The sequence below is a fragment of the Hirundo rustica genome, chromosome 1 (assembly GCF_015227805.2).
Source record: "Hirundo rustica isolate bHirRus1 chromosome 1, bHirRus1.pri.v3, whole genome shotgun sequence".
Taxonomy (NCBI): Eukaryota; Metazoa; Chordata; class Aves; order Passeriformes; family Hirundinidae; genus Hirundo; species Hirundo rustica.
Window position 1 is genome coordinate 118,547,254 of NC_053450.1, and position 23,132 is coordinate 118,570,385.

General features: G+C 34.7%; 1 protein-coding gene across 10 annotated transcripts in view; it reads left to right on the top strand.

The window, feature by feature from the left end:
• Positions 1 to 23,132, top strand: part of ZNF385D (zinc finger protein 385D) — a 423,031-nt gene that overhangs the window by 338,167 nt on the left and 61,732 nt on the right. For all 10 annotated transcript variants that reach the window (XM_040064757.2, XM_040064732.1, XM_040064742.1 and 7 more), the window contains one exon: positions 17,623 to 17,785. In XM_040064757.2, coding sequence (XP_039920691.1) covers positions 17,623 to 17,785 — 163 coding nt within the window. The remainder of the gene's footprint in view (positions 1 to 17,622; positions 17,786 to 23,132) is intronic.

The following is a 23,132-nucleotide window of genomic DNA, read 5'->3' on the forward strand; positions in this document are numbered from 1 at the left end:
CCATCAATCACTCCTGATTACAGCTGGGGAGAAGTTCTGTTCTGTTGATCAGCCCATCAGTGCACATAATGTTACACCTGGAGACAAGTGAAAATCATCCCTTGGTGGGAGAATCGCTTGCCTTCAAGCCTTTTGTCTGAAGCGTTTTAATTTACATTTAGAGTATTGAAATTGTCAGTGCTTTCTTTGATTTTTTTATTTCTTTGACAAAAATAATAGGTTTAGCTGATCTCTCCCTACATGATAGAAGAAGAATGCTTTTCTATTTGAAATATATTTTTTTTTCTTTATTGTACAAATATTGCAATAATTATAACTATTTAAATTAAAAATAGAATTTTTATCTGGTACTCCATTAGTAGAAAATTAGTATTCTTATATGCTAGCCCAGAATCTTTGAAAAAGCTATTTTGTTGGCTTTTAATCAGTTATTTGGTTAGGGTAATATTTATCTTCAGGATTCAATTTATATGAGTGTTGTATAGCAAGTTTCATAGCAATTAAATAATTAAAATCTAAAGGCATAATTGCTTTCTTTAATGAATTCTTCTTATATTGTGGTCATTACTGAATAACACTGTTTTTCCGTGTAATAGATGTGGTTTTCAGATGTCACCAGAAAGATGAAATTTCAGTTTGAGGAAGCGCCTTATGATTTGCTAGTAACTTAAATATGACTTTTAATCAGCTATCAGAATGACCAAATGTAGTTTAATTGTGCCATTCTTTTTTCATCTATGGTCACTTTTTTATTTTAGGTATCTTCTCTAAATATTCATTGTCACAAGTTAATTCTTTCAATGTCAAAAAACCACAGCCTATAAGATGACCATAAAGCTGATACTTCAGAGATTACAGGATGAAGTGTAAATGAAGAAGAAAGAATGTGACAGTGTGGGGTAATAAAGATTTGATTAGCAATCGTGTTTTTACATAAAAGGTTTAATTAGCAATAGCTCATTTTCTTATTCCTGCTGGTCATTTTCAGGACAGTGATATATTGCTTTTTTGCAGTGAGCCATGCCTTCCAATAGAAGGTGTTATGTTTTCATTAGCTGCAGACACTTCAGCATTATTATCTCTCACCTTAGTCTACACACCAATACAAAACCTGTCTGAATTTCATCATTCAAAAAGCTAATTGTATATGCAGTAATTTTAAAACTATGGGATATTTGCTCAGATGTTTTGTTTCTTTTTAAATTGGTGATAAAAGCACTAAATTGCAAATCAAATAATCACCGAGTGTCAGTTCTTATATTGTCTGCTTGAATACCTTGTTTGCCAAATACAGAATTTTATCACTTGCACAGAACAATTTGATTATTTTTATGGTTTAGGAATTAATCTGAGCATATGGCATAATTTTTATTTTACAGTCACATTGATATACATTACATTTTCAAAGACTCTTATCAATTGTTATAATGACAGGACAGAAAAATTTTTTATTGCATAGAGATTTTTAATAGGTTATCACTAATATGATTTTAGCCAAATAGCCCATCACAAGTTACTTGTCATTCTTCAATTTATTCTCAAGCACGTTTTTCATACCAGAGTCATATGTAGGGATAAACGGTTGTAATAAAGTAAATTTCTAATGTAAACATATTCTGAAAAGCAGCAATAAATGAGTAAGAATGTCTGAAGATGTCAGAAAACACAGAGTATGTGGAAATAATCAACATTTTGGACACTGGAGGAATGACTTTTTTTTTTTTCATTTTTAAAATTTTTTAATGCATTTTTTTAAAATGTATTCAACAGTATTCTCTCTTGTGTAATTCTCAGAGGCAAAGAATTTTTATTCCAAAATTATTTGACATGGCTAATCTGTATCTCTTCAGTGCTTGAGAAAGCTGTAAGAATGAAACTTTGCAGGAGAGCTAAGAAAATGGGCATCGTGTGTATCTAAAAATGATGCAGAAATATTTTGGTTATTCTTGTAGAGTCTGAGCTCCATGTCCTGATTGGTGAGACAGGCTTTACTAGCATGGTAAGCCAGTGAGGCATAAGACACAAGGAGAAGCCTGGGTCATTTGTAGGCTTATTAGTTTCTCCTGTGCTAAATTAGTGCTGTTGGAGGTGGTGCTTCCACCAAAAAAAAAATGGCAAGAAATAAGGAGCCGACACACATTCAGAAGAAGAAAGCAGCAGATGCAGCGGCATTCAGCAGTAGAGATCATGAGGAGTAGGGGCTGCAGTGAGAAAACAAAGATTCTGGTCCAGACACTGAGGTGTGTTGTTCTAAGGTATGCATGAGGGAGAATGAGCTATATAGGAGAAGAACAAATAAACAATATTAAGTAATTAATGGGTGCACTGATGCATAGTAGGATATCAATATGTGGGGAAAAAGGAAACTGAGTCTGCCATAATTAATGGTTGACATTTGGGATATAGTAACAGAAAGGGGTGACTTGAGAAATGGAAAGTTTCAGGTGGCAAAGTAAAGAGTAGGAGAACAACTAGAGCAATCCAGGAGCTATTAATACTGAATGATCATAAAAATATTGGTTAAAACACAAGAAAAAGTTGACCCAAGGAAAGTATGTCCAAGTCCAGAGAGTAGAAAGGCTTAAAAACAGAAACTTGAAATACATGACCCTGGCCAATGCAAGTCTTTTTCTTTTTTCGGAACTGGGAAGAGGTTTGTCATCCAGACATTCTTCAGCTGGGGTTACTTAGGATTCAGGTCTTCTCCAAAGTCAGCCTTAATTAATTTTTTATTTTTTTCCCTCACTCACTAATAAGACCTATACAAAAAATAAGGTGGCTGAATTCTATCAGGCTTTTTTTTTTTTTCTTTTTTTTTTGTATTTGCAGTAAGGAATAATGAGAGTAGCAATTGTATAATACTTTAAATGGGTAACTGATTTAAATCTGGATTTTCAAAATTAGCAAGGATTGTATATCATCTTTCTAAGAAAAGATGTGTTCCCTATCTACTTGTATTCAAAAGAGGTAGATTTCTGTACTCCCCAAATTGGAAAGTGAAGGCAAAAAATATTTACCTTCCTTCCCCCCACTCCTATTGATGTCTTCATGTTGGCGATTTGCTATGGTTGCTCCTGACATGAGTAGTAAGAGATCAATTCTCAGTGAGAAGAGGTAGCAACTTAGAGTAATTGGATTATGACTTTTAATTCAAGTGTTGAAACTGATTGTTGCAGTCATAAGAATCTGTGTGCTTTGCAGGCATGGTACCTGTTTTCTATAAAAAGAGGTCCCACCAATTTTAAATATACATTTTTAGTTGAGTATCTATATTCATAACAAACTGAGGGGTTTAAGCTGTGGCTATGAAGCAGGATTTTCCTTGGCTGAGTGGGTAACAGCGGCTCATTTTAGTATGTTTTTAATAGAATATGAATTACATGTAGGAAAAGTCAGGGGTTCCTGGTGTTCCTCTGCAAGCTGTTTTGGTGCATGCTAAGATGCATTTTCAGCCTGATAAGGGATGATAACTTGTAACTGATAAATGACGGGTTGGCCCTTGAGGACCTTTGGATGGGGAGAAGCATAATTCTCTTCTATCAGCACCAAAGGATAAATAAACAGGATGATGATGTTATCATTAACATCAAGTCATTTTCTGAAATTCTTGCACAGTAAATAACCACACATTCAGACGTATTATCATAGAATCCTAGAATCATTAAGGCTGAAAAAGACCTCAGAGATCATCAAGTCCAATTAAACCATGTGCCACTTCTGCACGTTTTCTGAAAACAAAGTTTTACATTCTGTTGCTGCCTCCTGTGGTGATATGCAGGTCCAATGATGTGGTCTGTTTGATAAAGGAGGCAGAGGCTCACTCCTGTAAAATATCTGGGGGGATTATACCCATATTCCTGAACTTGTAAAAGTCATAGACCTGATTGACTGATGGAAAGATGTTTGCACGTGACTGAGCAATCACTTTGGCTGTACATTTAATCCATTGTTTGCAGGTAACTGCTTATTCTCCTACCATATTTGGACTAGTCAACCCTTTGGCTTAGCCTGAGAGCCCCCAGTTATATTCCTGGCCGCTTGTCTGCCTAAAGTAGCCTGTTAGATTTATCTTCTGTGAGCCTGAAGGTGCTAATACATCTTAAACCTCTCAGCTGGAAGTAATATCTAGTTTGTATTTGAAATGCAAAACACAAAAAGGAAGCCTGCAGAGTGGAAGGAAGTACAGATAGCCTGTGAGGAACACAGAAAAACTGGGATACTGGTGAATGAAGATCTCAGCCTGACCCATTAACGTGCCCTTGTAGCCTAGGCAGACAACTGAATCCTGGGCTGCATCAGAAGCAGGTTGGGCAGCAGGACAAGGTTCTTCCCCTCTGTCCAGTCTGGCAAGACTCCAGCCAGAGTGCTGTGTCCAGCTCTGGGACCCCCATCAGGAGAAGGATGTGGACTTGGTGGAGTAAGTAGTCCCAGAGGGGGGCCATGAAAGTGATCAGAGGGCTGGAGCACCTCTCCTATGAAGACAGGTTGAGAGAGTTGGGGCTGTTCAGTCTGGAGAAGAGAAGGCTCTGAAACGACTTTACTGCAGTCTTCCAGTGCCTAAAGGGGGCCTACAAGACAGCTGGAGAGGGATTATTTACACGGGTGTGTAGCGACACAGCTAGGAAGGTTGGTTTTAAACTGAGACAAGTCAAGTTTAGATCAGATATTAGAAAGAAATTATTTTCTGTGAGGGTAGTGAGGCACATGAATAGAGAAGCTGTGGATGGTCCCTCCCTGGAAGTGTTCAAGGCCAGCCTGGATGGGATTTTGTATAATCTGGTGTAGTGGAAGTTTTCCCTGGCCATGTCAGGGCTGTTGGAAATAGAAAGTCTTTAAGATCCCTAACAACCTGAGCCATTCCAATTCCATGATGTGGCTGGTGGAGTAGGTGGTACACAGAGGCACCTCATCCAGAGCTGGGAGCGGAGGCCTCACAAGGCTCTGAGGAGCATGACATGCATGGGCACAGGGATGACATGGTACCAGCCATTAACTCTGAAAGCCAGGAAGATGCCCTGGGAATGTTGACTTGTCTCAGCCCAGTTAATTTGCCTCAGGCAAATAATTTACTGGCAATATTTTCATAATTTGGTAGATCATAGAACCTATACCTGCAAGTCCTTTCTTTTACAGTCACAACATTAGTTGTCTGCTATTACCCTTCCAAATCCATGGCCTGAACTAACATCCTTAAGATCTTTTCGAGGTAGGGTTTTCTCAGTCTATCTAAGGTTTATTCATGTCAGAATAACAGTAATTTTTGAAATTAATTATACTATAAAGCACAATCTTTGGGAGATACATTACACTTTGTTTGTATTTTTATTATGAGATGGACTCAGATGTAATCTAGCTCTGGGATCAAAAGTAAAAAATTATCTAAAATGGAAAAATAGTCTCACAAGTTCTGTTGAGACCGAGGGTTCTAATGATTATCTGCCTTCTTCTGATGTTATGCTCCCTAGATATCATTATATGATGCTTCTGCTATGCATTGTGTCTTTATATCTGTCCATAAACTACTGCACAAATTATTTGCAACCCACTAGAAAAAGGACAAGGGGTCTATATCTCTTTGACAAAACCGAGAGTCTCTTATAGCGGGGTGTTTGCTGGAAATATATACGTATAAATACCTCAAGTGTACTCCACGCTGGGAAGCTTTCCATCTAATATTGTATTTCTGGTGAGATTGCAGCTTTCCCATGCTATGTAACTATATATATATATATATATATACACACACACACACACACACACACACACACACACACATATACAATTACCTTCCTCAAGCAGGTTTACTAGAATATAAAAGAAATTGAAAAATATTCCTGCAGTTGTCTCTAGCAGTGTTAAGGAAAACCTAGTAAAAAAGAGGAGGGAAACATACCAAGTAATTTCCATTTGAGCTAAATTGTTCTGATAGTCTTAATTTTTATTTTTCCCTGTTTTGTAGTATGTATTTATGCCTGAGATACCAGTAGCATCTGGTTCTTAGTATGTTGTGACAACCAGGATGGTGCAGTTATTCAAACAAATGCTATAGTGAGGGTGTTTTGCATATTCCAAGTTGCTTATGACACTTTTTTTTTTTTTTAACAACAAGGTTTTTTCTCAGCTGATGTGTTCCTGTGATGTACATTTGGTTTTATTTGCTTAGTCAAAGGCTGTCCATCCATCTTTAAATTCTTCACACTGTGTCCAGATGGAGTATTGCACTTGTTTTCAATTGCCAGTCCAGGGTGAAATAAATGTCAACATTTCTGTTGACTTAAGTGGTGCCAAGATTTCACCCACACAATCTAAACTTAACCTGTTTGCTTTCTGTTTTGGTTTTATTTTTCTCTCTTTCATAGCGAGGAAGTCTTTGCCATTTCCAAAGGGCAAGGAAAATATCATGGTTCATTGTTTCTAGATTTTTGTGTGTAGTGATTTCATAAGCATGAATGTTGAAACAGTCGTAAAATTCATGCCCAAATATTGTTTTGTTACAGGAAAACTAATGAACTTTTGGATCAATATGATGGATAACATGTATGTTAGGAAGGTAAAAGAACACAGCTGGGATTTGAATAAATGAACTAAAGTCCTTCATTTACAACAGGGCTTCTACAGTAATTAGATAACTTCCTATCATGGGTGATTTCAACATAGATTTCAAAGGAGGTTGGAATGTTGAAGCAAATAGCTCATTCTTGAAGGTCTTTTGTTGTTTTTAACACATTGAATTAGCTCATTACAGCTGAATATGTAGTGGAAAATAGCATCTGTTTACACTGCAGAATTATAAAAATTACTTATCAGTAACTGAATAAGGAGCAATTTGCAAAAGCTAATCATATTTGTGCACTTATTTGCAAAAAGCAAGTTGTTAATACATACCCAAGGGAAAAAGATCTTACTGGTTTATGCATTTTAATAGTACAGTTAAGCATAACGTATTAAAGAAATTTTTTAGGTATCAGTTTTTAAAGTTATAAAGCTATGAGTGTAAAAACCATGGCTGTCCCATATTGCTGCTTCACCTGTACTCAGTGGTGGTTGAACTCCAGAAAGCATCCTGAAGCTCACTGAGCCCAAATCAATTCAAACTGTCCATACACCCCAAATGTCCACTACCAGATCAGAAACCTATGAGGAGATTTCTTTACTGGGAGTTCTGTCTTTATTTACATAAAGTTTTCAGTATGATGTGCTCCATCAAATAAACTTGGGGTGCTGCAAAGCACACTGAGGCATAATAATTATCCAGGCAGTGAGATGTCACAGATGTAAACTGATTGCTATTCACAGTTTCAGTTCATCACTGGAGGTGAAATGAAAGATTCCTATTAACATTTTATTCAAAGAAGATTTAGAAGTCTCTACAACTTTTTACTAAAGAAACCAATTTTCCAAAAGTAATTTTTCTGGGCACTGAGGAAGACATGCTATCTTTTCCTTAGCCCTGCCATAACAAAAGGAAGAACAACATAAAAACAAGAAAGAAAAAAAATAAGTATAAATTCATTAATTAATTTTGTGAATAGATATAAAGAGATTTGCCTGCTCCAGAGACTTTGAAGCCTCAGGATTAAATTTTTGTACCATTTGGAAATTTCACTCTTTAAGTAATCTCTGCCCAAACAAATGTCTTATGTTTTAAAATCAGAAAGGGCTTTTATACCAGTCTAATTTAACATTTTTTCACATTGTACTCCTTATGATTTCATACAGCTGTTCCAGTTTTAAACCTGAAAACCTGTGCTTGATTAGAGGAGATGAGAAATATTAAAGCCAATGTAGAAATACAGAGCATCTCTGAGACACTCGTTCTATAATGCTTCAACATCTAAAATGTCCTGTTGATTTCGGAGGGACTGTTCTTAACCAGTAAAGTTTGTAGGATTGCAGCCAGTTTCTTTTAGCTTCAATAAGTATTTTGTTCTGTTCAATGGAACAAAGCAGATTTTCACATTCCAGTGTGACGTCAGATAAATAGAAAGTTTGCAGGAAGGAGACAAAATGTAACTGCAGTGTAAACAATAAATGATGTTGGAACATCTCATTAAGTTTTGTATACTATTTGATATCCCTAACTGTGACTTCCTGCATGGAACCTAACAGCTTAAAGGAGCAAAAGATTCTGACCTGTCAGCTTTGTACTGGAAGATATCATTGCCGCTTCTGTATTGATGACAGTACAACCTACATGTCTCATTAAATAAACCCCAGTTTTCAGCCTTCACTACTTTTAGAAGTAATACATATATACACATATATGTATTAGTTTAAGAACCAAGATATTAATGGATTTAATAACTTTCTCACAAGCAGGTCTGTGTGCTCTAGGTTTGTGTTAACATAATGATTCAAAGTACTAAGGCTCTAACCCTGTGGTGGTTGGTAGTACTAGCAAACCTTGTAGGTACATATAGTATCTTGTGGACTTTGCTGAGGTCCTGAATGTGTTCACAGAATTACTCAAGGATTTCTGAAAGCAAGGAAAAACAAAAATATGTAAAGGAATAAATGTAACTGTATTGTACACTGACTGATCTTCAAGTTCCTATGCGTTACGTACCTTTGTTCCATCTGGACATTTGGATTATTTTTCTCAAAATATTTTCTCCCTGTCTAATTGTTTAGATAAAACTAGTTTTTAATGCAAATTTACTTCCATGGTGAAGACACGTGCTACAGCACAAATTTTTATCACCGTTTAGCTATTTATGTTCTATTTATATTTATTCATTACATTAAAAAAAATACTTTTGTTTCTAGTAGGTGACAGCATTTATTCATTTTACTTCTTTTCCTTTTTTTTTTTTTTTTTTTTTTTTTTTTTTTTTTTTTTTTTTAATGTAACCTGTATTTCTGTCTAGAGAGTGGAGTCCTATGGGTACACCTATAGTGGGACTTTTAAAGCAAATTACTGGCATAGGACTCTTAAACATACAAAATGTGTCTAAATAAGTAAACAACTAGCGGACTGAGAGTTCTTTTATTCCAAGGGAACACATTGCCTCTCTATGGATGTTTCTGCACATGGAAGGCTTCGGTTCCTTTTGAGAGATGAAGAGAATGAAAAAAAATCTATAAACTCTTCCATCCTTAAATTATCATTCTTTGTGCATCTGTGCAAACTTTTCACACTGGAAAAGTTCACATGATATTTTACATATATTTACAGCTTTCTACAAGAGGGCAGGAGATTTAACCTGGGAACCTACAATCAAGCTCACATAAAATAGAGTTGCAATCAGGAAATTTGAGCATTTATATTTCTTATTGTGGGTTTTGAATTTCTGCTTATGGGTAGGAGTTGATTTAAAGGACATCAGAAAGATTTGCATTAAAATAATTATTGAAATATAAATTGAAAATCCAAAATGAAAAGTCTATATAACTGTATAATTTAATGAAAGAATCAGAAGGTTGAATCAACATTTTTCTGAACACAAAACCGAAACTTGAAAAGCTCCTAGTAATTATAGTGTTAAAAACAGTGATTCTAATAAAAGTATTAGGATTGTGTTTAGGAGCAGTTGCAATAACTCCCTTTTATGCTTTTGTATATAGAAGTCATATTAACTTATTTGTGATTTCAAATATAAAGTTCAGATCATAAAGAATTGATAATTAAATATGCCCTGTCTGAGCTTTTCCTGTTTTCCATGAAATATCTTGTAGTATCTTTGTGTCTGTTCACTACTCTTCCATGATGCCTTGCTTCAGTCAAAAAATATCAGAAACTCAGAATTCAATGAGATTTTTTATTGTGAATGTAAACAGACAGAAATAGTTTCCTTGGCAACAGAAAGCAGGTGAAAACTCTCAGACAAGGTACTCTAAACCCACTTACTCAACTTTCTTTAGTTATAAGTTCACAAGATGCATGCTGAGGGAATCAAGTGAGTTTTGTTCAAACAGTGAAAAGTTTCTAAATTAAATGAGTGTCTGGGCAGGTGAGCGTTTGGGTAGACTCTTGACTCCAATTAGCTGTTGTGAACAAACCCAGGTGCTGGATCCATATCCAACACTGTTATGAAGTGACCAGAAAAAAATGAACTTTTTAACACTATTCAAAAAATTGATGTTAAGTTCAACAGCATCCATTGTTTTGAAGTAAACATCATTTGAGTGTAACCTGAATATTGAACTACATTTACATTATTAATACAATGTATAAAAAAAATGTTGTGGGGTGCACTGCTAGTGCAAGAAACCTGGGGTACATTTCTACAAAATAACAGTAGCATATATCATTTGTTCAAGTTCTCCATTTGGAATATATCAGTTCCAAATTCAAAACTGGAAGCATATATATTATATTTAGTAAGCTGAATTAATACCTGCTCTTTTTTTAGGATATGCATAGCTCATAGCAATGTGTATAGATTAACTTTTTTTGTATATCATTCTAATTTTAAGATGAGATTAATCACTTGGTTAATCTTAATAAAAAAATACTAAATTAGTTTAATATTCTCTTGAAACTCTAACTAAAATAATATTTGCTATGGAGAAAATAAATGATGCTGCCAATTAATACAGTAAGGATGAGATTAAACATTAAAGTCAATTTTATTAATTATAACAGTTTTCAAAAGACCATGTTTAATCTCCCCATCAAAAGAGCACCCCTCTAAACAGCCATACTGCTTTGGAAGGCATATTCTAGAACTTGATAAGCTCATCAATATAAGCTTAAAACTGCTTTGTCTTAACAATAAAAAGGATAAAATAGATGGCAAAGGGAACAACCTGTTTAATGTATTTCAACATGTAACAAAATTTTGTTGTGCTGCATGAAGTGCTGGTTCCCTTAAAAGAAAAATGCCAGGTATGGGCACTGATTGATTACTTGAGTTATCTTCCCTTCAGTATATATATTTTGTCATAGTGTATGTTTCAGAATGCAGTGTGTTATATTCAGGCAGATTTTTTTATCTTGTCTAAATTATTTCAAACAATGTCACAATCAATGGCAGTTTATAGTACAAGCAGATGCATGGTCATAAAAATGCTGTCTAATGGAACAAGTGAGGTTAAGTAGGAAATTTTGACCTTCTTCATCTGACCAAGATAAAACAAGATTTGCTTTCCTAATGAAAAAAAATTATATTCCTTTTCATAATGAAAATGAAATTGATTTTACTATACTATGGATGTTTTTACCATAAGAATGGTGTCGATGCCAATCTCTCACAATGTGATGCAGGCTCTTGCCAGGTGCAGTCTCTCACCAATATAGAAATTACTCTGGAAGAAGCCCAAGAAATAGGAATGGGATGGAGCAGATTAATTATGCAAGGGCGCTAGTGAACTCAGGAAGCACTCATTCACTCTGATCAGTGAGTCTCAGGGTACATTAATGAGTATACTGAATAAATGCTTTAGGTAGGAGAAGAGGGAGTAGAAAGAGGGCGTTTTCTTTCCACAGAAAGAGAAATACCTGGGGAATAATATATTGGGACAATTTATTCTGCCATAATAATGGAGAATTATTTTGTTGGGTTTTTTTCTACAGAGAAGAACTTTTGTGGTTCTTGACCTCTTATTGTATATTTGGTTCTAGGGATAGAGGCAAATTGATCAATCATAGTGCAAGGGCCGAAAGCGCTCCCTCAGAACATGTCCAGAAGAAGTCATATTACACATATCCTTGGTGTTTAGTACCGCAATTATGTCTGAGTGAATGTGAATAAGGTAATTAGATTATAGAGTTGTGTTGTGATAGGCTGCACAAAAAATTTAAGTGGCACAACTCAGAAGATAAAGGTAAGCTTAGCAGAAGGTAGAAACAATGATAGGCAATGTTTATCTGCACTATAATTCACTGCAGATTGCATTTGTATGTATCAGGCAGAAATTAAGATAATTGTTCTATATGAAATATGTCATCATGTTGACATCATCTTTAAAAATTACATGTTTTCACTTAATCTCCTATTCTGCAAAGGCTTGCACAGGTAGTTGTTTCTTGTACAGTGTCTGTGAAACTGGTAACGTCTGTGGAGTTTTTCTGTTTTCTAGTGGGTAAGCGCAGGACTTGTGTATAATCCTGAGTTTCCATGTGCACTCACTGGGCAAACAAAATAGAGGGGCCTTGTAAAAAAGTTTTTTTTTTTTTTTTTTAATTTAATATAGCCTCAAGTAAAAGCTTACCTACTAAATAGAGTAACTACATCTCTATGAAAAAGACTGCACGATCCTCTACAAAATTCTTTTAACTGTTTCTCACTGTTAGAACCCCGCTTTAGGTTGAACCAAATGTTGGGCATGTCAGGGCTGTTAGACTTTCTCCCTGTGAACTTTTCCAGTTTACTGAAAGAGAGGTTCCATAGACATCAGCTCTGGTTATGTAAATGGCACATAAATGGTAGGATACAGATGTCTCAGCTGCATATTGCAACCTTCTCTGGGCAATGCTGTCATCACTGCCTGGCTGGGCTTTGGAGTCACTAGAAAACAAATGACACACTTGTTCCAAGAATAAAAAGGTCGTTTGAATTTTATCACTTTCTTGTGTGCTTAGGACATCAGTAAAATTATTTTTCAAATACTTATTGACAGTCCAACTATTGGAAAATATTTGTACTCGGAGATTATGATAATGTGTGATAGACATCTCATAAGCAATTTCCCTGACTTTATCAAGGACAGAAGCCTTCTTGGCTTATGCAGTTATGTATTATTGCTTTCCATGTGTGCCCAGCTCACTGACAGTGTTAGTTTGAACTGGGGATCTAATTTTTTTGTTGTTGTTTCAGAGCTTTTTGTTCTGGAGAATCCTGACATCAGTTGCAGATATATTAGCCAAAATTACTACTATTGTATTGTGAATAATAGCAGAGGTGAGGGTAGTATCCAATAGCTGGTAAAAAAAAAAAAAAAAAAAAAACACAAACAACCAAAACCATAAACTTCTGAAGTCCCAAGCAGACAGAATAGACTTTCCAGCACTCTCAGCCCTCTCAGAGGGCTGTGCAGACAGACTGCAGCCTTGCTACTAGTTAGACAGATGAAAGCACGGAGGAGAGCACTCTCCACAATAAACATCTTTCAAAATGCATTGTGAAATGAGAAGGACATAATGCAAGCTAGTTGGATCTAATTTTGTGAGGAAGAATCAGTGGAACAAATTCACTACACCTTTTGCAAAAGGTGTGGGGTTTTGTGGTTTTTTTTTTTTTGGTTTTTTTTTTTTTTTTTAGCTGGTTTTCATTATGAAGGCATTGCCTAGGGGGGGTGATTAAGGCAGGAAAAGAGTCTGTAAAAAGAATTATAAAATTAGTTGGATCAGGAGGAATATGAAAAAGAAGATGCAGTGCTGCAAAGTTAAAAACTCTCTGAGAACAGGACAAGACCTGTTTTTTGTCTCAATGTAAAAACTAAGAGCAATGTTTTTGTTGGACCACTGCCTAAAGAACATAACTGAGAAGGCATATTATCCAGTGAAGCACATTAGTCAGGCAGAAAAACTTATTTTGAAGAGTGCGATGGAGATATGTTGACTTTAATTGTAAGAGAATATTGTCTGTATTGTTCAAAACATTTCATCTTTCTCAGTGTATTTTACACATTTCAATTTGCTTGGTAATACGATGTCGTGATGGTGATTGTGGTACAATACTGCACTTAAGCAAAGAAAATACAGCTGAGTTTTTACACTACAGCTCTGTTTTCTATCTGTTCACATCTGCATCCAGAATTTTTATTCTTTTATAGTATGTTTTTCTGTGGTGTTGTAACATAAATATACAGACAGATTTTATAGACAAATCCTGCTTTATATTTGAGCAATTTGTCAAGGTTATAAAATATATGGGTTAGAAAGGTCCCTAATTATTCAACACTGGCACACAGAACCAGAGGAAAACATAGAAGATGCTTAAATTGACTTGTACTGCTCAAATAGGCAGGAAGTCATTACAAATAATGTTGAAAAGTGATTTGCTAGCAGACATCTTGCCACTTCATTGAAGTAATTCCCATGGACCAAAGTTTGTCTACATGTAAATTTCAGGATCATGGTCCTCAAAATTTATTTAAGGATCCTTGAGGTTTTAGTAGTAATAGTAGTAATAAAAATTTCAGTAGTTGAGTAACAATAAAAATTATCATACATATATTATTTATTATATATATTCATATTATATATTTATATAATTATCTTACTATGTTTAATATTCTTTATCTCTTACAAATATTATTATATTAAATAATAATAATTATAATAAATAATAATAATGAAATAATTTTTACTTTCATGTTGGGCATCTTTTTCAAGAATGGGCATAATTTCCTAAAGTTCTCTATAATGTCACACCAACAATATTTCACATATTTCTTGTGCTTCATCACTAATGTTAGCCATCAGTGACTTGTCTTCACGGTGCTAGGATTAATTCGGAGCATCAAACATGGAAACTGTGATGAAGGAAGAAAGTAAGCTCTTTCCTAAAGTATTCTTCTAATGTATTGTTTCATAAAAGTGTTCCAGGAGACCCTTCTCACCTTCATTCAGTTAAGCATCATGGTTAGCAGCAAAAACTCATACTAACTTGTTTTTCACTCTTCTGCTCTCTCCTATTATTGCTTAAATTGACATGAAAGTTGAGAATAATTGTATTTTATTATCTATTTTGGTTTTGTATTCATCCTACATGTAAATATGTTTTAAGCAACAAATTTTATAGGCTACAAGTAAAAGTCATTTAAGCAGTAAGGATGATTTTGGTCCTCTGGCTGCAAGAAATGATTCCGTGAGGTACCATATATTTTTACGTTGCTTTGCTGAAAAATGCATTTATGGATATTTTTATATTTTTGCATCTCCTGCATCTTACTCCTGCAAGGAAAGATAATGACAGACCTCCTTTTTTTTTTTTTTTTTTTTTTTTTTTTTTTTTTTTTTTTTTTTTTTTTTTTTTAAATTAGGGTTCCAGTTCAGTTGTAAAAGTTCAGCACAATCTAATTTGAAGCCAGTTTAAATGCTTAGGAGCAATCTGTTTGCTCTCACATAGAACTCCCATTAACATGCCAGTTACAGTTATATTGAAACAAACTCAGATGGCTTCGTGTCCCTGCAGAGGAAGGAGATTTAAATTTTGAAATAAAAAGACTTGAAGACCTTATTTAAGTAAAGGCTGGGTAAGCTGGCAGCACTCTGTGGGAAGTGAGTTATGGACAACTCTGCCTAACAGTCATCGTAACTGTAAATTTGAGCAATGTGTTTCCACTTTAGAGTGATTTCCTTCATATATTTCAGAGCAATGAAAAGGTCACCAATTTCTACATATGGCATCATTATATATTCCTTCAGCATCCAACATTCAGCTTGAGGTGAGGTTTGTGGAACCATAGCTGTGAGAATTTGGAGAGAGCTGTGGATGCAGAAGAATTAAACTTGGGGTTCTCTGCCAACAATACTGTGAAGAAAATTGAGATTTTTATCAAACTAGTATCAGCATTCATAGTTCAGTATTAAGGACCATATTATGAATATGTTTCAGATGTTTGACTAGTAACCATTAGCTAGCGGGGAAAAGTGCAGTCAGAATCTGAAGCTGACTTATCAATAAATTTGACTAGAAACTCTAAAAATAGTTGACGTGATAGAAACACAAGGGTGTACACTATGATGACATTTTTAATGCGTCACTGTAACATAACATTGGTCTTTCAGCTTGATTATGATTAACATCCTCTGAACTGTTTGTATTTGGCTTACAGTATGTCTCAATGTTATGTGTTGAGAATTGTAAAAGGTGCATGATTGTGCTGTTTCTGTTCAAGTTGTTTCTAATTAAAAACTTCACTGTCCAGTGTTCTTTCAATAAGGGTACCTAATACAATATTTACATTATTTTAGGTATAGAGAAACTGTCTTTTCAACCAAACTGAATGATGCATCTCAATATCCAAGGGTGTATATGTGTATATGTCTATGCATGTATACACTTACACATACATTGTTAATTGGTTTTAGACAAAGTCTCCCACTTCTCTCCTACTCACCTTACACTTTTCAAATCTCAGGCATCAGGAAGGAATCAAGTCTTTTCATGTAGGCTGAAAGTCATAATTCCCTCCATGCCCTGCTTAGAGTGATAGTTAGTCACTAGACCTCCTCTCCCTAAATTCATCACAACAAATAGCATTAAATAATGCTCTAATGACTAATAAATGCCAGATAATGCAAGATTCTTCTACCCGAATGAACAGCTTATTGATTGGAATGTGTCTTTTTATCCCATTTGATACTTTAGGTTTGTAGCCACTAAATTCCATATAAATGTTTTGATTATTTTCATTCCACAATAGAAAGCATTTACCTTTCTATTATGTTCTAGGTATCTTCTATTGTTTCATGTTTTCTAAAAAGAAAATAATGACCTTTTTGGGTCCTTGGGTTACCCAGAATTGTTGATTTTTGTTTTTTCAATTCTGTAATAGCTGAATTTTGACTACGTTTCTTAAGTCTTAACTTCTCTTTCAAGTAATAAAGGAATTACTTTCCATAAAAGTTTGAAGTTCAAACAGAAAGATAAAGGAATTCCTTTCCATAAAAGTTTGAAGTTCAAACAGAAAGATAAACTATTTTTCATATTGTCAACTTGCCAACTGAAAGACTGTCTTTCTTATAAAACTTCAAATAATTAGGGAAGAAATAAATACTGAATGTTCATCCAAATTGTCGTGGGTTTTCTATAAAGTTTAATCTAATAGTTCAAATACTAATCTTAAAATACACTTGCACATATATTAAATTAATAAATTTGGTAATTACTCTTGAAATATTAATTATTTGTAATGTTATGCATGAATTTTAATGCCAGAGCATATACAAATTTGTTTTAGCTTAACAATATGAACTAGCCGAAGTATATTTAGGACTGTGACAGGATTTGTGGGACCTTTCTCCTTAGAAAGGATGCTCCTGGCTTTGAATTTCAAACACTACCTTTTGTAGCAGATGAACAAAATTAATTATCTTTTTAAATTTTTTTTTTAGTTTGTTTTTAAAAAGCCAGATAATTACATGTCTGCCTCACATTCAGTTAAGTCTTTGGTGATGGGCTTTGAAGGTTGTGTTTTGTATTTTGCTTTCTTTTGTTTGGGCTTTTGTTTTGGGCTGGGGTATTTTTGGTTTGTTTTTTATTGTCAGTCTTTGCTGAGAAGTTGCTGATACCACTCTTAGTAGTAAACTGTTCTTTGAAGGAAGCTTTGACAAAAATTCTAGTTTGAAATGGAAACTGGAAAAGTACAAAGCTACCAGGAGAAGAGTGCAATCCTCCCCGTTGCCTGAGAAATTTTTTGTTTCCATGTGAAAGCAACATAAATCTTAAAAGAAAAACTAACGGTAGCAAGGTAGACTAAAACCACCTAATTTTGGTCTCAAAGTAATCTGCTGTTATACAGTAATATACTGTATTTATTGAATTTGCATTGCTCTAGTACTTTTCCCATTGTTTTCCAAGCATCATTCTAACTATAATTTTCTGTTTGGTCACTACTTGGATAATGTAAGTGGTACCCATTATTGAAAGGTAGTCTGTATTTGTACTAATACAGAGAATGCCAGTTTAGAAATGAGCCTGATTGCATGGTTCATTTTGTTCTCCTTTGTAGAGCCAGGCTGCGGCCCACTACAAAGGCACTAAACATGCCAAGAAGCTCAAAGCACTGGAAGCCATGAAAAATAAGCAGAAATCTGTTACTACCAAGGACAGCGCAAAGACTACCTTCACTTCCATCACTACCAATACCATCAATACCAGCTCTGACAAAACAGGTTAAGCGACAATCTTTGTTGGTTTCGTTTGGTTTACTTTTTGTTTGGTTTGTATTTTTTTATTTTTATTATTTTTCTTGTTTAATTCCATGTCTGTTTTGTTATGTGCTTGCCACATTGATTCATGCTTGATCCATCTTTCTGTGTGAAATTGATTTCTTTAAGTCCTTTCAGTAGGCTGGTTAGACTCCAATAGTCATGTAGTTGATTTCTCTAAGTGAAAAGAGGCTTTACCTCTTTTTTACAATGGAATACAATGCTCATTACTTGATTAATATATCAACTGATCTAAATCTCCTGGTCTAGTATGCACTATCTCTCTATCAATAATTATATATGGCACATTTCTTTTAACCACAATGTAACAGCTTGCACTATTTGTGTCTAGAAGCCTCTTAAAAAGCATTTTCAGTAAAAAACCTAATTTTCATAAATTTCAAACATTGCATTATTTTTTTAAAATGGCTATTGCATGGTTTTGAATTGGAAGAGAGCTGTATAACCTTTATTCTACACATCAGGTAAGTTCCATTGATGCCAATTTTTCTGCCTAAAAGAGTCTTCATACTGAAATAATAGTGTTTAAATTATTGTGTGGGTAAAAATTACTCCTTTTCAAATAAAATCTACATATTTGTAAAGTCAACAGGATTTGGTTGACATTGCATTTTAAATATGCAGCTATTGGAAATTTCAAAGGAAGATTGTGAGGTCACTGAGAGGTAGTCTAGTGTCTCACAAGGTATGCTTTTGTGTATAAAGGGATACAGTTTGCATACTTAAACATAACCAATCCCCTTCCCCAAGTGAGGAAAAAATAACCACAGGGAAAAAAAAACCAAAACCACACTGATGTGAAACATCAGAGACCTACCTACTGATGCTGAAAACTGTTCATTTGAAACCACTTCTGATCCAGTAAGTTCAACATTGTAAATGGATGTGCAGTAACCAACCATAACACAACAGAAAAGTACCTTGAAGGCATGTGTACTACTTTCTTGGTACTATGTTTGTTATAGGCAAAACTGTATCTTCACTATATTTGTTATAGACAGATAGCTCTATGTCTATCTCTCTCTATAAATATGTTTACCTTATTTATAACTCACTATTGTAGACAGACTATGTTTCTTTATGGAGATTTATACCCTAATTATAAGGGGATGACTTTAAAAAAGATGTGCTACATTGTTTTTGTCTTTGTTACCACAAGAAAAGAAAAGAAAATTTTCTGACAGGTTTTGTGTGATGAAAGAAATTAAGTGTGGGAGAATAGGAGCCATGTCAAAAGTTATTTGCAAAAATACATCTTTCTAAATATACAAATTTTTTTTAGGGTTTCTTGTGCTGTTACTTGTTTAGATATTCAGAACAGGAAGGAGGATGTTGTGTGAAAAGAATGATTTATTGTTTACCAAATATGATTTATTGGTTGAAGAAAATAACTGAAGAAAAGAAAGACCTTTTAAAGCTTTAAACTGTATTATTCAAAAGCTTTTGTCTTATGCTGTGTAAGTTTGAATGATTTTCCAGTGTATTTTAAAGCCAATCTGAGTTTTTCTATCAAGCTTTGAATTAGATCCCTGACAAGATATATGAACTGTCCTGTATCCAAGGTCAGTAGTCCAAATCAGTTTTATATCAGCATAAGAAAATATCAGAAATCCAGCTTCATGCATAAACAATGGCCTATGCTAGAGTTTCTTCGGCTTTACACAGTGGTTTTGAATTCCTGGATTCATTTCACAGAATATGTGTAAACATACGTGTATGTATATGTATACATATATTTATTCTGTGTTAGACACAATGTTCTTAATGCTTTCTAAAAAACACATAATGATCCTAATTGACAAAAACCAAAAATCTTACAATTTCTTAAAATATTTTGAGCCATATTTAAATGCTGCCAAAAGTCATATTCAACAAGTGGCATTCAAAGTAAGTCAGGCAGGTCTATCTAGATGCAGTTATTACAAGTCAGCATTGATATGACTGGCAACAGAATAAAATCCTTGGTGTAAATTATCCTTTGTCAAGCATATATGAGGGGAAAAAAAAAAAAAAAAAAAAAAAAAAAAGGGTAGCCAAAAGGATGAAATTTTCTGTCTACTATGACAAATCAAAAATTTCAGAAATTGGATTTTATTTCCTCTCTGATTGTTCTTATGTCCTGTATTTGCTTGATAGAACTTTTAAGGGCAAAATGATAATGACTATCAGAATATACTGCATTGTGCTAGTTTCTGCATTTGGAAATTATCACTTTAAAAGTCAAACGTCCTGATAGTAATACGCAATTCTCAGGGAATTAGTTGTACTTATAATTCATAGATTAGTCTTTCATAACTAGAAGAACGTTATTAAGTCCATGTACTTGTGATCATTTGGAACAAAAGACTTTTCTACAGTGTTTTAAACTTGTCTGCTGAAGATTAATAGTTGATCCCAAATAGGCTGAGGATAGGGTCATGTACATATCACTTCTTATATATCATCTACAGCAGTGGTTAAGTGCTGAATTGCATGTCAGTCACAGCACATTGGTCAGGACTTCAGATCACTGGTTCTGTGTACCCTCAGCAGCTACAGTAAACAAAATGTCATCGGGAAATCTGTGCTGCTATGCAATAAGGATTGTGAAAAAAAATCACAAAATATACAAACTGATTCAAGGACTAAAGCAGTAATTTGTTATGTTGCTTATTCTGGAACAATTTTGTTAGATGTGCCAGCATATGTTATTGACACTGTGCAGCTGACAATATAATCTAACTCCTTAAAACTTCTCACACATGATTCCTGGTGTTTAGATTATGTGTTAAAGAGAAAACATAAAATATGAGGTTATTTCACGCATTCTGTGAAAGTCGTTAAATTTTTTTTTTTCCCTTTTAACTAACTTTTAGAATTATTAGAAGGCTTGAACTAGAGAATTCTTTGGAGCAATAAAACGTCATGAAGAGTTATGTTGCCAATCCTGTAATGGCAATGTCATTCTCAAGATGTGAGAGCTTTTTATCACATCTAGTATTTAACACTCTTCTTTGATCTGTATTTACCAATATTTATGTTACAAGGGTAGTCAGCACAGAAAAACAGAAAATGTCAGCATTACAAACCAGATTTCAGTATTTCTTGATTCTCCAATTCAGGCATGACAATAAAAATGCATATTTTTACTATATATTAACACACATGCATACATATTCCCTGATAATATATTGTTAAATATCTTCGATAGCTTTGCAAATTGCTCCTCCTCTCTGAAAAAGTATGTTTTCATCAAAAAGATGTTTCATATCTTCAGCTGGATGCTGAAGGACTGATGCTTCAGATCACTTGTCAAATCATGTTTAGATAGAGTGCATTCTGTCATCCTAATTAAAATACATGTCCAGTAAAGGCATTGTCCTGTACTTGGATTTTTGGAAAATAGATTGAATTGCCAGTATTATATCCATGTAAAATTATTTCCCTCTAGTTGTTGCATGTGTCTAAATATTAATCTTTTCCAAAGCTATGTGGAGTTAAGCAGGACATTCCATGACCACATTATCACAAATTAAGTCTTGAAGATTTAGGCTGCTTTTATTTGTTTATTTGTTTATTTATTTATTTATTCACAGAGAATTCAGTATGAGTTAGATCATTTGGTATTAATGGAAAAAGAGGAATAGACGTTTCATGGGGGGGGGGGCGGGGGGAGGGGCCGGGAACCATGTAATTAGGAGCCATCAGTGTGGCAAAATCTTTAATGCTGCTTTTGAATGTTATACACTGTGCCTTGAATCCTATATACTTAAATGCAATGAACAGCTCTTGAAAACAGACAAAAATGTGATGAGCAGAAGAAGGGTGTATCTGGGCCAAGGCACAGACAAGATCATCTATCACTGGTACAGTCTGAACATCTAAGAGACCCCCATGCTGTCAGAGAGCAAAATACTGGTGGTGCCTGTCCTAAAAAGCTTACAGTTTCACATAAGATGAGAACTTAAGGAATAGACACTGTGAATGTAACAGGCGGGTGTTTAAAGGAGTGGTAGCATAAACGAGTTCAAGTGATAAAGGCACCACAAGAAATGAAAACACTGAGGGATGGATCAAAAGGAAAAGGAAGAGGGTTGGGTTTTTACCAGATACTGAACATGTGTAAGTAACAGCATTGGTGAAGGCATAAGATCTCTTTATTTTTTCCTTTACTGAATCATATAAAAATTCTTCTGTGTAAAAAAAATAGTTTTGTTGTTTCCCCCTTTTTTTTTTTTTGAAATGCACTCCTGAAATAGCAATTTCAGTCCAGCTGGGATAATTATGAAATTATGAGCAATTGGAGTGGGAGAGAATAGTCATTCATGCAAGGTCTTGGACATAAAATTGAAGGTGGGGGGAGAAAACAATCAGAAATGATGTGGTAATTCTGATTAAACTTTGCAGGAGAAAGAAAGGTGGATGGCATACAATGGAAAGGTTTAGAAAGATATGTAGGGTTTGTCAGTCAAAATACCAGAGGATCACAGAACTTTTGAGGTTCTGTGAAGGGACATCATGACGGATGTCTGAAGATTGACAAGGCCACACCTACAGGTCAGAGCAGAGTTAGACTGAGCAGGATGCTGAATATCTTTTTCAGCTGAGTTTTGCATATCTTCACAACCTTTTGCTGGGCAACTCATTCTATGGTTTTACCATTCTTAAAGAAGAGCAAAGAAGTTTTTCTTGTGTTTCAGTCCAATGTCCTGTATTTCTGTTTCTGGCTGTTGTGCCTTTTCCTGTCACTGGGCACTAATTAAGAGTCTATGTATTTTATATGCCCTGACCTCATCAGGTATTTATTTATATACAGTGCCGGTTTATTTTTCAAGGGTGCCCTCCATGATTCCAAGTCCTTCTTCACAAAGCTGCTTTCCAAATGCTCAGCCTCCAGCCCTGACTGATGTGAAGGGTTATGGCTTCCCTACTGTGGGAATTTTGTGATTTCCTTCATTGAACTTCAAGGGACTTCTGTTGTGTAACTTCTCCAGTCAGTCCAGGCCTCTCTGAATGGCAACACATCCATTTCGTGTATCAAACCCTCCTCCAAGTTTTTAATCATCAGCAAACTTGCTGAAGGTGCACTCTGCCTGCCATTCATGTCTGGGTCATAAATGAAGACTTTAATAAATAGTGGGCAATATTGGTCACCTGCACAGTAATAAAGTTCTTTCTCACATTCAGATGGAACTTCCTGTGCATCATGTTCTGTCCATTGCTTCTTTTCCTACTGCTTTTGGCATCACCAAGAAGAGCCTGGCTCCATCCTCTTGGCACCCTCCCTTCAGATACACATAAGCATTGATGA